Source organism: Andrographis paniculata, unplaced genomic scaffold, assembly GCF_009805555.1.
Source record: "Andrographis paniculata isolate CXL003 unplaced genomic scaffold, ASM980555v1 Contig5END, whole genome shotgun sequence".
Lineage (NCBI taxonomy): Eukaryota > Viridiplantae > Streptophyta > Magnoliopsida > Lamiales > Acanthaceae > Andrographis > Andrographis paniculata.
Window position 1 is genome coordinate 2,196,954 of NW_026137595.1, and position 14,935 is coordinate 2,211,888.

The 14,935-nt window shown below is 28.1% G+C and overlaps 1 protein-coding gene across 1 annotated transcript; it reads left to right on the plus strand.

The window, feature by feature from the left end:
- Positions 1-1,268: 1,268 nt before the first annotated feature.
- On the plus strand, positions 1,269-2,333 carry LOC127259106 (uncharacterized). The gene has a single exon (XM_051286254.1). It carries the CDS (start codon positions 1,269-1,271, stop codon positions 2,331-2,333), a length of 1,065 nt encoding a protein of 354 aa, XP_051142211.1.
- Positions 2,334-14,935: the final 12,602 nt, after the last annotated feature.

Genomic DNA, 14,935 nt, shown 5'->3' on the forward strand with positions numbered 1-14,935 from the left:
TAGGAACTTTGAATACATACCCAAAGTCAAAAAAGAATGTGTGTTAGGCAATTGTTGCCTAAGATTGAATTAATGCATGATTGTTTTTTTCAAAAAATGATATACTATAAAATAAAATATTTTAAGAAGTAAAAAATAGAATTGTGAATTGGAGTGCTAACAATTGTAAATTTTGAATTAAAATTGTATAAATAAAATTTTTAGATTAAGAGAGAACATGTACGTTTAAGTGGGTGCACAACCTTCTAAATTATCATTATAAAATAAATAAATTACAATTATCTTTAAGTTCCACAATTATGCACAAACTGTAGTGTTTTGGACACTCAATATTTATTTCAACCATTTTCAATCATCAATCATTTGAGTTACAATCCAAATAAACAAGGGATGGGTTTAAAAAAAATAATAAAAAAATTGACTTACAAAATTACAATTCAAATGAAGAAATTGTTGAATTGATACCTAAATTGATAAGCTATATATTGTGTCGTATTTTAAATATTTTAGCTTCGTTCATGCAGTATTTTTGGATAAAACGATTTTTAGTATATGGTATAGAGAATTGGGTAAATAATATAAAATATAGTATTTTTTATATTTATTTTTGTAATGAGTATTTAATTTTTGAAATTTGTTTAAAATATTTTGTATTTATTATTATTTTTTTCAAAAGTCACAATTGAAAAATAAGTATTAAAAAAACATAGTGAAAATAAAATAAAATACAATGAATAATATTGTAAAAGTAACTAGAGTTTTGACCGAATATAAAATTAATATATTATATAATTAATTGTTATGACACATCATATATATTGATAGGTGTCATTTATTTATGTTGATGAATCACCCAAGTTTGATGACTAATGATTTTGTAAATTGTTTATAAATAAGCCCAAAATCTTGTGTAATAAAGGTGTGATTTTGATTTCATTATTACTTTGTCTCTCTATCGGCTCTCTCTCTCTCTATTCTCATCTCTATAAATTATATACATATACTCATATATATATACATATATATTATATATTATTATTATAGTTATATTTTGTTATATATTTTATAACACGTTATCAGCACGAGGCTTTGCCGAGGAAGTGCATATAAAGATAGCGTATATATATTTTTTTTGTTATTTTTGTTATATTACTCGGAAGGTTGCGGAAATTCTGGTAAGTATTTATTTTCTTTTAATTATGTCTAATATAGCAAAGTTTGAATTTCCCCCACTGGCAATTACTGGAAATAATTATATGCCGTGGGTAATGGATGTCGAAATGCATCTCGAATCCATGGGGCTTTCGAAAACAATAATTAGTAAAAATGAATGCACAAATCAAGAACGTGCAAAGGCAATGATTTTTCTGCGTCATCATATTGACGAAGTCCTAAAAATGGAGTATTTAATGGTGAAAGATCCATTTGAATTATGGACAAATTTGAAAGATCGATTTGGACACTTGAAATCTGTTATATTACCGAAAGCGAAACATGCATGGCAACACTTGCGATTGCAAGATTTTAAAACAGTTGCTGATTATAATTCCATGATGTTCAAAATCACGTCCCAATTAAGATTTTGTGGAGAAAATATTTCTGATAGGGATATGTTGGAAAAAACATTTACCACGTTTCATGCCTCTAATATAGTTTTACAGCAACAATATCGAGAAAGGGGTTTTAATAAATATTGTGATCTTATTACTTGTCTACTTGTTGCTGAACAGAATAACGAATTATTGTTAAAAAATCACGAATCGAGGCCAACTGGTGCGAGTCCATTCCCTGAAGTGAATGCGATTCAGTGTTTAAATAATATGCCTAGATTCTACCGCGGACGAGGTCGCGGACAAGGCAGTGGACGTGGATTTAGTCGTGGACGTGGATTTGGTCGTGGACGTGGAATGAGTCGTGGACGTGGAGCCGACCGTGGACGAGGTCGTGGCAGGTTTGTTTATTACCGTCAGGGATATTTTGATGAGCAGGAATCAAATAGGCCTATGAAGCGGCCTCAGAACGATATTGGTCAGAGTTCAAAGAAAAACGAGGATAAGTGTTATCGTTGCGGAATGGCAGGGCATTGGTTCAGAAATTGTCGTTCCAATTCTTATTTTGTTGAGCTGTACCAAAATTCCCTGAAACAGAAAGACAAAGTGCCTGAAGAAGTTCAAGCACCGGAAAATGTCAATCCTCCAGAAATTAATTTTTCAGAGAATGTTGCCAGTGGAAGTGGGGGTGATAAATGTAATGATAATACGCAATTAGATGTATCTGATTTTCTAGTACAACCTGAAGGTGGGTACTATGAAAATCCCGGAGATGCGATATAAATGCATATAGATATGTGCATATATATTTTTGTAACACATGTAGGTTTTGCTCCCGACATTTTGTAATGATATGACAGCTATGTATTTTTTTTCCAAAATTTTGATATATTTATTCTTATATTTCTCCCAGAAGAAGAAATATGAATGCTGAGCACGTTATAATGAATAATATGGAAGACAGTTCATGTCTCATTGATAGTGCATCAACGCACACCATTTTGAAATATAAGAAATATTTCACCAACCTGAAGTTGGGAAAAATTGAGGTGAATACCATAAGTGGTTGTGCGAAGTTAATTGAGGGCTCTGGAAGAGCGATAATATTTCTGCCCGAAGGAGTAAAACTTGATATCCAAAATGCACTATATTCTAGTAAATCTCAAAGAAATTTGTTGAGTTTTAATGATATTCGCAGAAATGGATATCATATTGAGACATCAAGTATGACAAATAATGAATTTTTGTTAATTACAAAATTCATTGATGGACATAAATATATATTAGAAAAATTGCCTTCATTGTCTTCCGGATTATATTGCACAAAGATTAATGTGGTTGAAACATATCTGGTGGACCAAAAGTCTACAAATTTTGTGATTTGGCATGACCGGTTTGGGCATCCTGGTAATACTATGATGAGACGAATTATTGAAAACACCAATGGCCATAACTTGAAAAATCAAAGGATATTAAATACAAATGAGTTTATATGTGTTGCTTGTTCAAAAGGGAAGTTAATAACTAGACCATCACCGCCAAAAGTGGGAACTGAATCCCCTTCATTTCTAGAACGAATTCAGGGTGATATATGTGGACCTGTAGATCCACCATGCGGACCATTTCGATATTTTATGGTACTTATCGATGCATCTACTAGATGGTCGCATGTGTGTTTATTATCTACCCGCAATTTGGCATTTGCGAGGTTGCTTGCTCAAATAATTAGATTACGAGCTCAGTTTCCAGATCACCCAATAAAGAAAATTCGTCTTGATAATGCTGGTGAATTTTCATCTAAGACTTTTGATGATTATTGCATGTCTATTGGAATTGACATTGAACATCCTGTACCTCATGTACATACTCAAAATGGTCTAGCTGAATCACTTATAAAAAGGTTGCAATTAATTGCAAGACCTATGCTAATGAAATCCAAACTTCCTGTCTCTGCTTGGGGATATGCAATTATGCATGCAGCAACACTGATAAAATTAAGACCGACAAGCTATCATAGCTACTCTCCAGTACAATTAGTATACAAAGAAAAGCCCAATATTTCACATTTGAGAACTTTTGGGTGCGCGGTTTATGTGCCAATTACACCGCCCCAACGTACAAAAATGGGCCCCCAACGGAGATTGGGGATATATGTCGGGTACGAATCACCATCTATCATTAAATATCTTGAATCATTAACTGGTGATTCATTTACGGCTCGTTTTGTTGATTGTCATTTTGACGAGTCACATTTCCCGATATTAGGGGGAGAAACTGATCAACTGAAAAAGGAAATTACTTGGAAAATACCATTCAGTTTTCTTGATCCTCGTACAAGTCAAAGTGAATTAGAGGTACAAAGAATTTTACATTTGCAGCGAATAGCAAATCAGTTGCCTGATGCTTTTTGTGACACCAGCAGGGTCACTAGATCTTATATAGCTGCTGAAAATGTACCTGCTAAAATTGTTATTCCTGACGACAAAATACAAAGTGCTAATGAATCAAATGTACGCTTAAAGCGTGGCAGACCTGTAGGTTCCAAAGATAAAAATCCTCGAAAGAAAAGAGGAACAAATGAAAGGATTGAAGATTTGAATGTTAATCAAAAACCTCAAGAAACAGATAATAACATTGATCAGATTTCTAGAGAAATTGATCATGATAAACTTGATGATGATGTTAATTCTAATAGAATTTCTTCTGAAGAGAATGAAATTATTGAAAATTCAATAAATTATGTTACTACTGGAAAGCATTGGAACCGAAGTGATACAATTATGGATAATGCTTTTGCATATAATGTAGCACTTGATCTAATGGAAAATGAGGAGGATCCAGAACCTAGATCAGTTGATGAATGTCGGAAAAGAATAGATTGGCCAAAATGGAAAGATGCAATCCAGTCTGAATTAAATTCACTGGCAAAACGAAAAGTTTTTGGACCGATTGTTCAAACACCTGAAGGTGTTAAGCCTGTTGGCTATAAATGGATATTTGTTCGAAAGCGAAATGAGAATAATGAAATTGCCAGATATAAAGCAAGACTTGTTGCCCAAGGTTTTTCACAAAGACCTGGAGTTGATTTTAATGAAACATATTCTCCAGTAATGGATGGAATAACATTTCGATATCTTGTCAGTTTGGCAGTACATGAAAATTTGGATATGCGTCTGATGGACGTTGTAACTGCGTATTTATATGGCTCGTTAGATAGTGATATTTACATGAAAATCCCTGAAGGGTTTAGTATGTCTGATGCATATAAATCAAAGCCAAAAGAATGTTATTCTATTAAATTACAAAAGTCTTTGTATGGGCTTAAACAATCTGGTCGCATGTGGTATAATCGTCTCAGTGAATCATTATTGAAAGAGGGATATGCCAATGATTCTATTTGTCCGTGTATTTTTATAAAGAAATATGGGAGAAATTTTATAATAATAGCTGTCTATGTGGATGATTTGAATTTAATTGGAACCCCTGAAGAGGTCCAAGAAGCTATTGAATATTTGAAAAGGGAGTTTGAAATTAAAGATTTCGGGAAAACGAAATTTTGTCTTGGTCTACAAATTGAACATTTGGAAAATGGGATTTTGATACATCAATCTGCATATACCCAGAAGGTATTAAAACGATTTGCAATGGATAGAGCACATTCATTAAGTACTCCAATGGTCGTTAGAACTCTTGATCCTATTAAAGATCCTTTTAGACCAAAAGAGGAGAATGAGGAAGCACTTGGTCCTGAAGTACCATATTTAAGTGCTATTGGTGCACTAATGTATCTGGCTAACAGTACTAGACCGGATATAGCATTTTCTGTAAATTTATTAGCCAGATTTAGTGCAATTCCAACACAACGACATTGGAAAGGAATCAAACATATTTTTCGTTATCTCCAAGGATCTATTGATCTTGGTCTATTATATCCAAAAGGATCTCGACAAGAATTGATTGGATATGCAGATGCTGGATATCTTTCTGATCCGCATAAAGCCAAATCTCAGACTGGCCATATGTTTACTTGTGGCGGTACAGTGATATCTTGGAGATCCACTAAACAAACATTAACCGCCACATCTTCAAATCATGCAGAAATAATAGCAATCCATGAAGCCAGTAGAGAGTGTGTTTGGCTAAGATCAATGATTCATCACATTTTACAGAATTGTGGTTTGAAATCTGAAAATGATAATCCTCCCACTATTCTGTACGAAGATAATGCAGCTTGTATAGCGCAACTGAAAGAGGGATATATCAAAGGAGATAGAACGAAACATATTTCACCAAAATTTTTCTTTACTCATGATCTCCAGAAAAATGGTGAAATAAATGTGCAACAGATTCGATCAGACCAAAATTTAGCAGACTTGTTGACCAAGGCTTTACCGACCGCAACATTCGAGAAATTAGTGAAGATCATCGGGATGCGTCGGTTGCAAGATATCAAATGATGTCCACATCAAGGGGAGCAATATTTCAAGTGATGTCCACAACAAGGGAAGTATTTTTAATGCATGAATAACGTACTCTTTTTCCTTAACTAGAATTTTTGTCCTGTTGGGTTTTTTCCTAGTAAGGTTTTAACGAGGCGTAGTCATTGCAGTTAATGACACCTAAGGGGGAGTGTTATGACACATCATATATATTGATAGGTGTCATTTATTTATGTTGATGAATCACCCAATTTTGATGACTAATGATTTTGTAAATTGTTTATAAATAAGCCCAAAATCTTGTGTAATAAAGGTGTGATTTTGATTTCATTATTACTTTGTCTCTCTATCGGCTCTCTCTCTCTCTCTATTCTCATCTCTATAAATTATATACATATACTCATATATATATACATATATATTATATATTATTATTATAGTTATATTTTGTTATATATTTTATAACATTAATTAATTTTTTAAGATCTAAATAATTTGACATAATTATTAAAAATGAATTTACATGTAAAATTTGTTTATTTAGGTATTTAGATTAAAAAATACTTCCTCTGTCCCGGTCAAGATGACACTTTTACTTAAGGACACGGTAGTAGATTAATAAGTTATAATATTATTTTATATTTTTATATGAGTAGTATTGTTGGTATTTTAAATATTTGTTAGCATTATAAATCAATAAAATATATACAGATATCATTTTGTAGAAAATAAAATTTTATATAATACAAATAAATAAAAATTAATTAATTAATTTATAATTAAATTAAAAATAATTTTATTAAAAATAAGAAGTTTTAAATATAGATAAAAAAAATTTATTTATTGAGAAAAGATAGAAATAAAGGAGTTTTGAGTGGATCCTAGACAACACTTTTTGTTTTAGTGGATACATCAATGTTTATAGTAATGATTTTGGTGACAAATTTCTTAGTTATTCCTGTATTGTTTTTAAATTAATTATTTATTTATATTGTGTAAGTATAGGAAATCAATTCAAAAACATGAAAGAAAATTGTTTATACATACACGTGTGTGTATATATATCCACAATGTGTGTATGAGACAGTGGAACAAGATTCTATTTAGGACAGACGATCCCGTCCGGTTTACTTAGGGTGTGTTTGTTTGAAGGAATTTGAAGAACTTTTACCATTCATACAAAAAAAATTTCCTAATACTTATTTATATCGCATCATACGACTATTTCAGTTCCAATTTTTTACTATTTTAATCTCAACCCAAAATTTAAACCCCCGATAAATACACCATAATAACACAACTTATTTTTACCCACTTAGAATACAAACAACGTCAAAGTTCATAGATCTTAGGATTGATTTGTTATTTTGGGGGTTAAGAAGGATAAAGTAGCTACTTTGGTCAAATTAGAAATGAAGATTTAATGATAAGGAGTTATTGAGAAGACAATTAAAAATAAAAATTTTTAATTGCTTTAATCAGAAAAAGTAGTTGGTGGTCGGATCCAAGTAACAAATGGAGACATTTTTAATAGTTTTTTTAATATGAAAAATAATTTTCCTTCCGTAATGCAAATGTGTGGTCATTTTTGACCGGATACGAATTTTAATAAAAGTGAGTAATAATAGTTACTTTTTCCTTTTATAGTAAAAAAAAATACATAAATATAATAATTTTTTATTTAAAAATGAAATAAAAATATTTTTCAATGATAATAAAAAAAAAAAGTGAGCATAGATTTGAAGGACGAGTGTATATATATATATATATATTATAGTTATAAAATTGTGGACAAATTTATTAGTGGGGGATAGGAAGTGTCGTACTGCATCAGCATCAACATTGATTTCTCTAATTAAGACTGAACGTTCTTTGATCCTCTCACACAAAATCAATCAATCAATCTCAGATTCAATAAAAATAATAATAATAATCCTCCGTCCCAGATACCGTGTCTGCTCACAATATAGACAACTAATTAGTTTAATTAAAATTAAAAAAAAATATTAAAAAAATTAAAATGAGATTAAAGTGTGTAATTATTTTCCAAAAAAGAAAAGTGAAAAGGTATATGGAACGGACAAAAACGGCAACAATATGGTAACTGAGACGGAGGGAGTAATAATCTCGACTATAAATAAATAAATAAATACTTTGATGAGATTTGAATTTGGGGATGGGAGTAAGTAATGGGTTTTATTGTTCCATTAAATCCATCTGTACCATTCCTCATTAAAATAATAATAATAATAATAATAATAATATAATATTAATATTAATATTAATATTTATATATAAACTACCCAACCTTTCATTGAATGCGAGCAGAGGTTTGGTGCTGTGTCCTAATCCTTATACACAAAAAGTACTGTGCCTTTTCATTAATTAATTTAATTCAATCTACAAAATTAAATGATGCACTTAAGTTTTTTTTTTTTTTTTTTTTTTGTTTTTTTTTTTTTTTTTTTCCTTGGCAGTGAAATAATAATAATAATAATAATAATATGCAAATGGAGGAATAATGTACAGTTGGGCATTCATATATTCATTCATTCTGTAGTGAGTGAGGTTTTTATTGAACACAGATTTATCCACCAGCTAAAGTGGTTGTTCACAACTTTATTTATTTATTTATTTCATTTTAATTCAAATCTATTTAACAATATATATATATATATTATTTGATTCAGTATCTATTTGTATAAATATAATATTGAATCATTTAGATTTGACAGATGATACTTAATTAATGAGTTAAGAGCATATATATATATATATATATATACAAGTTTGAATTAATGATTTTATTATCACCAAGATTTGGATGATCATGGTCTTCTATATTTGTAACTTTAATAATCTATCATTTAACTTCTTCCACTTCTTGGTAACGACTATAATTTCTAAACTTGTTTAATTTGTTTACTTGTACAATTTTGATTTTGATTTTACTATTTTAAATTAAAAAAAAAATCTCCAAAAATATCATATGAAATATCTATTTTATATTTGACACGCCACATCAATACAAATTTCTATTATATCAAACAATTATTTCAATTCAAAATTTTACTATTTAAAATCAAGATTCGACGAATAAACACACCGTAATGATTTTATCATTTAAGTCCCCTTATAACACCCCTAACTTCCACACTCTTGAATAATACACTAGCCCCTTCATCTTCCTCCACCTTCTCATTCCTCATAAAATGAGATTATATTCCAAGATTGTGACTTGTCTGTCGAGTCTAGTTTACAGAATATTAAGCTCGGCCGGATGTTTACTAATGTGCACTTTCGTCTTAAGAAAAAAAAAAAAAAAAAGAAATTCCAAGATGCACAACTTCATTAAGCCTCTTTGTAACTCATGAAGTTATACATTCATTTACTTGCAAGTTCCTCTTTTTTATTAGAATTAAATGATTAAGTTCCATTAAGTCACTTAAAAAAGCCCTTAAGTAATCTTTTCTCAATTGGTTCTTTGACTCTCATGGGTTTTTTTTTTTTTTTTTTTTTTTTTTTTTTTTTTTGTGACATTGAAATGCTTATACTTGAGCTTCTCCTTCCCTTTTACATCAATTCAACTTGAGGAGGATTCATCTTGTAGGTCTTAATTGGGTTTCTCTTTCCTTAATCGGGATTTGTTTTACATCAATTCGCCCAGGTAACAATCATAAATGTCATTTTCATCACTTTAACTATCATCTTCGCGGTTTTAACTGCTATTTTTGCTGCCTTAACTTTCATTTAGGTCATTCGTTACTTCGATTTCCCTCCATCTATATATCATCTTAAATCATCAAGCTCTGAATTTTCCTCTTACACAACTAACTCAAATCTCCTTTTGATGGATTATCATTTCTTTTAAGACTGAATCCTCTCTAAATTGGGTTGGATTATTTGCATTTTTTGGGTCCAAAAAATACAAATAAATATTTTAATGAAGTTTTGACAAATTTAAATACGTAACAATAAAAACTTATTTCTAAACACTAGAATACAATTTGGTTTTTTGTATTCATTGCATTTTGTATATGTATAAATAGTTTAATTTGATGTTTTGTGAATATATATATTTTTTGGATAACCTAGACAAGAAATATGTTTTGAAGTCCAAAGGGGCTGCTAAGGAGTATGTAACCGAAGAGTGGTTCCACTTTTCCTATTCACTAGTACACTGCGCGGGAAAACTAGCAGCCTCTTTATTATTATTAGTAAGGGAAAAGACTAGTGCTAACTAGCGACTTCTAGTTAGAACTCCTACTTTCTTGGGATATGCAATGAGAATTGCATAGTAATAATATATATATATATATATAGTTATTATGTTGAACTAAAAAATTCAAGATAGTGTTAGACAACACAATATGTAACATCAAATAAACTATAGTATAATAATAAGCAATATAATATATTATATAATAATAGACTATTTTATTTATGTTAATATAGTATAAATGTATTCACATCAACTGGTTACACATGACAATTGTTCACTTACTTATTAATTTCAATATATAAAATAGGTTCATATACAAAATATCCTATAAAGAGAAGTGTCAGTGTATGATTTCAACTAACATAATATTGTGTTGTCAACTATAGTAAATGAAATTGTATTAGGGGTGTCAATTCGAATTTTTAGATATATTTATGTTGCGTTAAATTGTGGATATAACAAAAAAATTATCAATCTAAACTCGACCTGAACCCGATTTTCAACCTGAAATTCTAAACCAAAACACTACATAAATTTTTCAGGTCGAGTTCAGGTCAACGTGTTTTTATTTTAGGCCATCCGATAATACGAAAAACTTGATACGAAACATATCAAAAACCTGAAAACAAACACGAAACGGACTCAAAAACCTGAAATTTTTAAACTTATCTAAAAAAAAAACTTGATATAAAACAGATTCAACATTTTGAAAACTGACATGTAACAAACTTGAAAACCTAAAAATTTTAAACTTATTTAAGAAAATCTGATGCGAAACAGATTTAAAAACTTGATTTTGTTTTTTTTTATAATTAGTTTATTATTTACTTTTATAATTTTAATATTTTAATATTATTTTATTTTTTTAATATTATTATAGTTCAAAATAAAAATAATAATTTTAATTATAAAATCAAATAAAAATCAGGTTGGGTTTAAGTTTCAAGTGATCTGGTGATTTTTTTTTTTTTATTTTGAATTATTAGGTCAATCTAAAATCCTATCCGATCTAACCTTTTTTTTTTTTTTTTTTTTTTCAGATTCGGGCCGATCAGATCTTTTAAAAACCCCAAGCACCTAAATATGAATCTGAAAATTTTCAAGTCGAAACGGATTAAATTTTTTGGGTCGGGTTCAATGTTGACACCTATATGTTGTTCTACCTATTTGTGATGTATTGAGTAGGGAAATCAACTCTGCTATGAAGTTCTCCTATGAATTAAGTAACATCTCTTCTATTGATTAGCAAATTCTAATAATATATATAAAAAAACAATAATAATAATAAAAAAAAAGATTCAATAAGTTAGAATATATAAATAGTATTTGAGCAAATAAAAAAATACGTTGTTAAATATGTATGTCAGAACATATAATTATTTTTATTTAAATCTCTAAAATGTTAAATTAGCAAAATTAAACAAATAAACAAGAATTATTTATTACATTGATTAACAAACTCTAATAATATACAAAAACAATAAAAGAAATATATCAACAAAATTTTACTGACAAGTTAGCATATATACTACTTCCTCTGTCCAATTTCTATTGTCCTAAAGTATATTTGCACGGTTTTTTAGGTGATTGTCTTTTTGTTATAAATTGACAAATTTGTCATTAATTGTATGGTAAAAATTAAAAATAATAAATGAATGAAGGGTAAAAATGTAAAATTTGTATTTAAAAAATAAAATAGTACAACAGTCTCAAATAGAAAAGTAGGACATTAGTGTATGGACGGAGGGAGTACTATTTGAAAAAATAAAAAACTATATTAGCAAAATAGTGTTAAATAAGTTAAGTTCAGCATATATGATTATTTTATTTAAATCTCTAAAAAATTAAATTAGCAAAATTAAACAAACAAATAAGCCATACATTAATTAGCAAACCATAATAATATATAAAACAATAAAAAAAGATATAAAAACAAACTTTACTAAAACAGCTAACATATTATTCTACATCTTTTTAGCAAAATTCAAATATAAATTTAAAAAATACAAATTGATCAAACTAACTTTTATCAAATAAGAAGGCTAAGATCTAATAAGGTTTGGATCAAATCCTGATCAATGATATCATTGCTATTTATCTTCTAAATATTGTCCCAAAAATAAATTTATGTATAATAACTTTCTATTCCATAATTTAGGGAAAAAATTATTTTTGTTCCCAATATAACTAAAATTCATCAATTTTGATCCCAATATAGTCAAAACTCATTATTTTTGGTTCCAATATAATTTTTTTTATCAATTTTAGTCCCAATATAATCAAAACTCATCATTTTTTGTCCAAATATAATCAAACATTATCTTTTTTTATCTCACCGTCAACAAATCGACGGAAAATGCTGCAAGATTGTGCAATTTCTTCAAATATAAATATAAGGTTTGATTTTTTTTCACGTCAGCATTTTTCGTCGGTTTGTTGACGGTGTGAGATCAAAAAAATAAGGTTTGATTATATTGGGACCAAAAAAGATAAAATTTGATTATATTGAGACAAAAAATGATGAGTTTTGGTTATATTGACACTAAAATTGATAAGAAATTTATATTTGACAAAAAATGATGAGTTTTGATTTTATTGGACCAAAATTGATAAAATATTTATATTTGGACCAAAATTGATGAATTTTGATTATATTGAAACAAAAAAATAATTTTTTCCCCATAATTTATTATATATAGGACAATCATTGTAAGAATACTAATTCCAACATATATACATATAAAGTGGAATATTCCATACAAAAATTTAATTTAAACCACATAAAGTAAAAGAAGAATTTGACTTTTTTTTTTTTTTTTTCAAATTAAAGGATGCCCTTTTTGTGATGGAGATTTTCGTTAAGCTATAATAAATAAATGAAAAAATATTGATAAAAATCTAAACATTTAAATCATTTTAACCCATGAAATCCTTTATTTAATTAACCAATATATATATATATTCAGAAAATCCAAAGAATGCATAACATAATGACATACTCTTTTACTCCTGTGACAAAGTATCTGTTTTTTCATTTTAGTATGTTTCATAACAAAGTATTCATTTTTTTTTTTTTTGTAATTATACTATCTACCTAACATTACAAATACCTTTACAACTTACAATATATTACGCAAATGTCATTACATTTATATCACACAATACTAACAAGATTATTTTACTGTGTAAAAAACAAATGAATGCATGGGATGGAGGGAGTATAAATTTTCACTTAAAATTTGGTCAAATGCATTCATCTCAACTATCCTCAATTGCAAGAATTAAAAAGATTGCCAAATTGCAATTGTTCCATTCCAAACATTTTAGTTATAATTAATAAATCATGTAGATATACAAATAATTAATTTGACACAATGTTGCTTTGTAATTAATAATAATGTTGAATTTGTAAAAAATAGACTAATTTATATGAATGAGAATATTAATAATATGAGTTTTATTTTCATTTTTAAGTTTTATATTGTTCTTCAATGTAAGTAGATGTATATAAATTGTAAAATATATATTTATATATAACGCAATATTATATTGTACTATATATATACATGTATTGTTAGTACCGTGATAATTTGACTTAGTCAGCAAACTAAAGGCATATACATAAGATATTGAACAAAGGTAAGTGTAAGAAAATCGTTGAATGATCTATGTCGGTATATAATTTATTTTTACTAAATATTTCCCTTCTTGTGTTATATATTCGTATTTCTTATTTATTTTTCCATGCGCGGACAACGTGTATATTCTTCTAAATTTGTAAATGTGATGATACATTGAATCAAGTTTGGTGTTTGAATGTAATGGTGAATTTATTTATTTTCTTTGTTTATTTGTATAAAAAAAAATTAAATCACATGCTCTTGTTCATTTGATTTTAGCTCTATTGAGTATTTTTGTTTGTTTGGTATATATATATTGTGTATTAGGTTTGTTCTTTACTATTTTCTTCTTAATTTAGAATATTATCGATTTTTATAGTAAGTCTATCTAGCAATAGTTGGGGGGATTTTTAATTTTTATTTTTTAAGGCTTAGCTAAAGATCACTTATGTCTTGTAATATTTTCCATTATAATTTGGTTTGGTAAATATTTTACTCTCTCCTTCGTCCAAATCTATTATCACTTTTCTTTTTTGGTCGTCATCCAAATTTATTCTCATTTCCTTTTTAGTAAAAAAATACCAGTTTTCTTTACCAAAAAAAGTAAAAATTTCTATTTTTACATTTTTCTTTAAAACTCGTGTCCGATCAAATGAGCACACAATTGAATAACGGGGAGAGTATTAATTTGCAGTTTGTCTAATTGCAATATTGTCATATTGCTTTTGCACATCCGTTGTATTCTTCTGTGGTTTTACGACAAATTTTTACTATTCAATTTTTTTTTCCTTAAAAAATATTATATCAAATAATTATTTTTTTATATTATACTACAAACTTATTTTACATTTTACATTCAAAATATCACATCAACCTTTATTTATATCACATCAAACAACTATTCAAATTCAACTTTTTACTATTAAAAATCCAAACAAAAAAACTAAAACCCACAAACAAATACACAATATATATATATTTTTTTAATAAAAATATCATACTAAAATTTTATTTTCTATTTAAAACTTTCCAAATTTAAAATGCTCCAAATATCCGAAAACTCCACAAAAACAAGCACAACACAACCTTTCGCATGCCTGTTAA

Coding starts and splice junctions, on each gene's coding strand:
- LOC127259106 (XM_051286254.1), top strand. CDS start 1,269: ATGGATGTCGAAATGCATCTCGAATCCATGGGGCTTTCGAAAACAATA.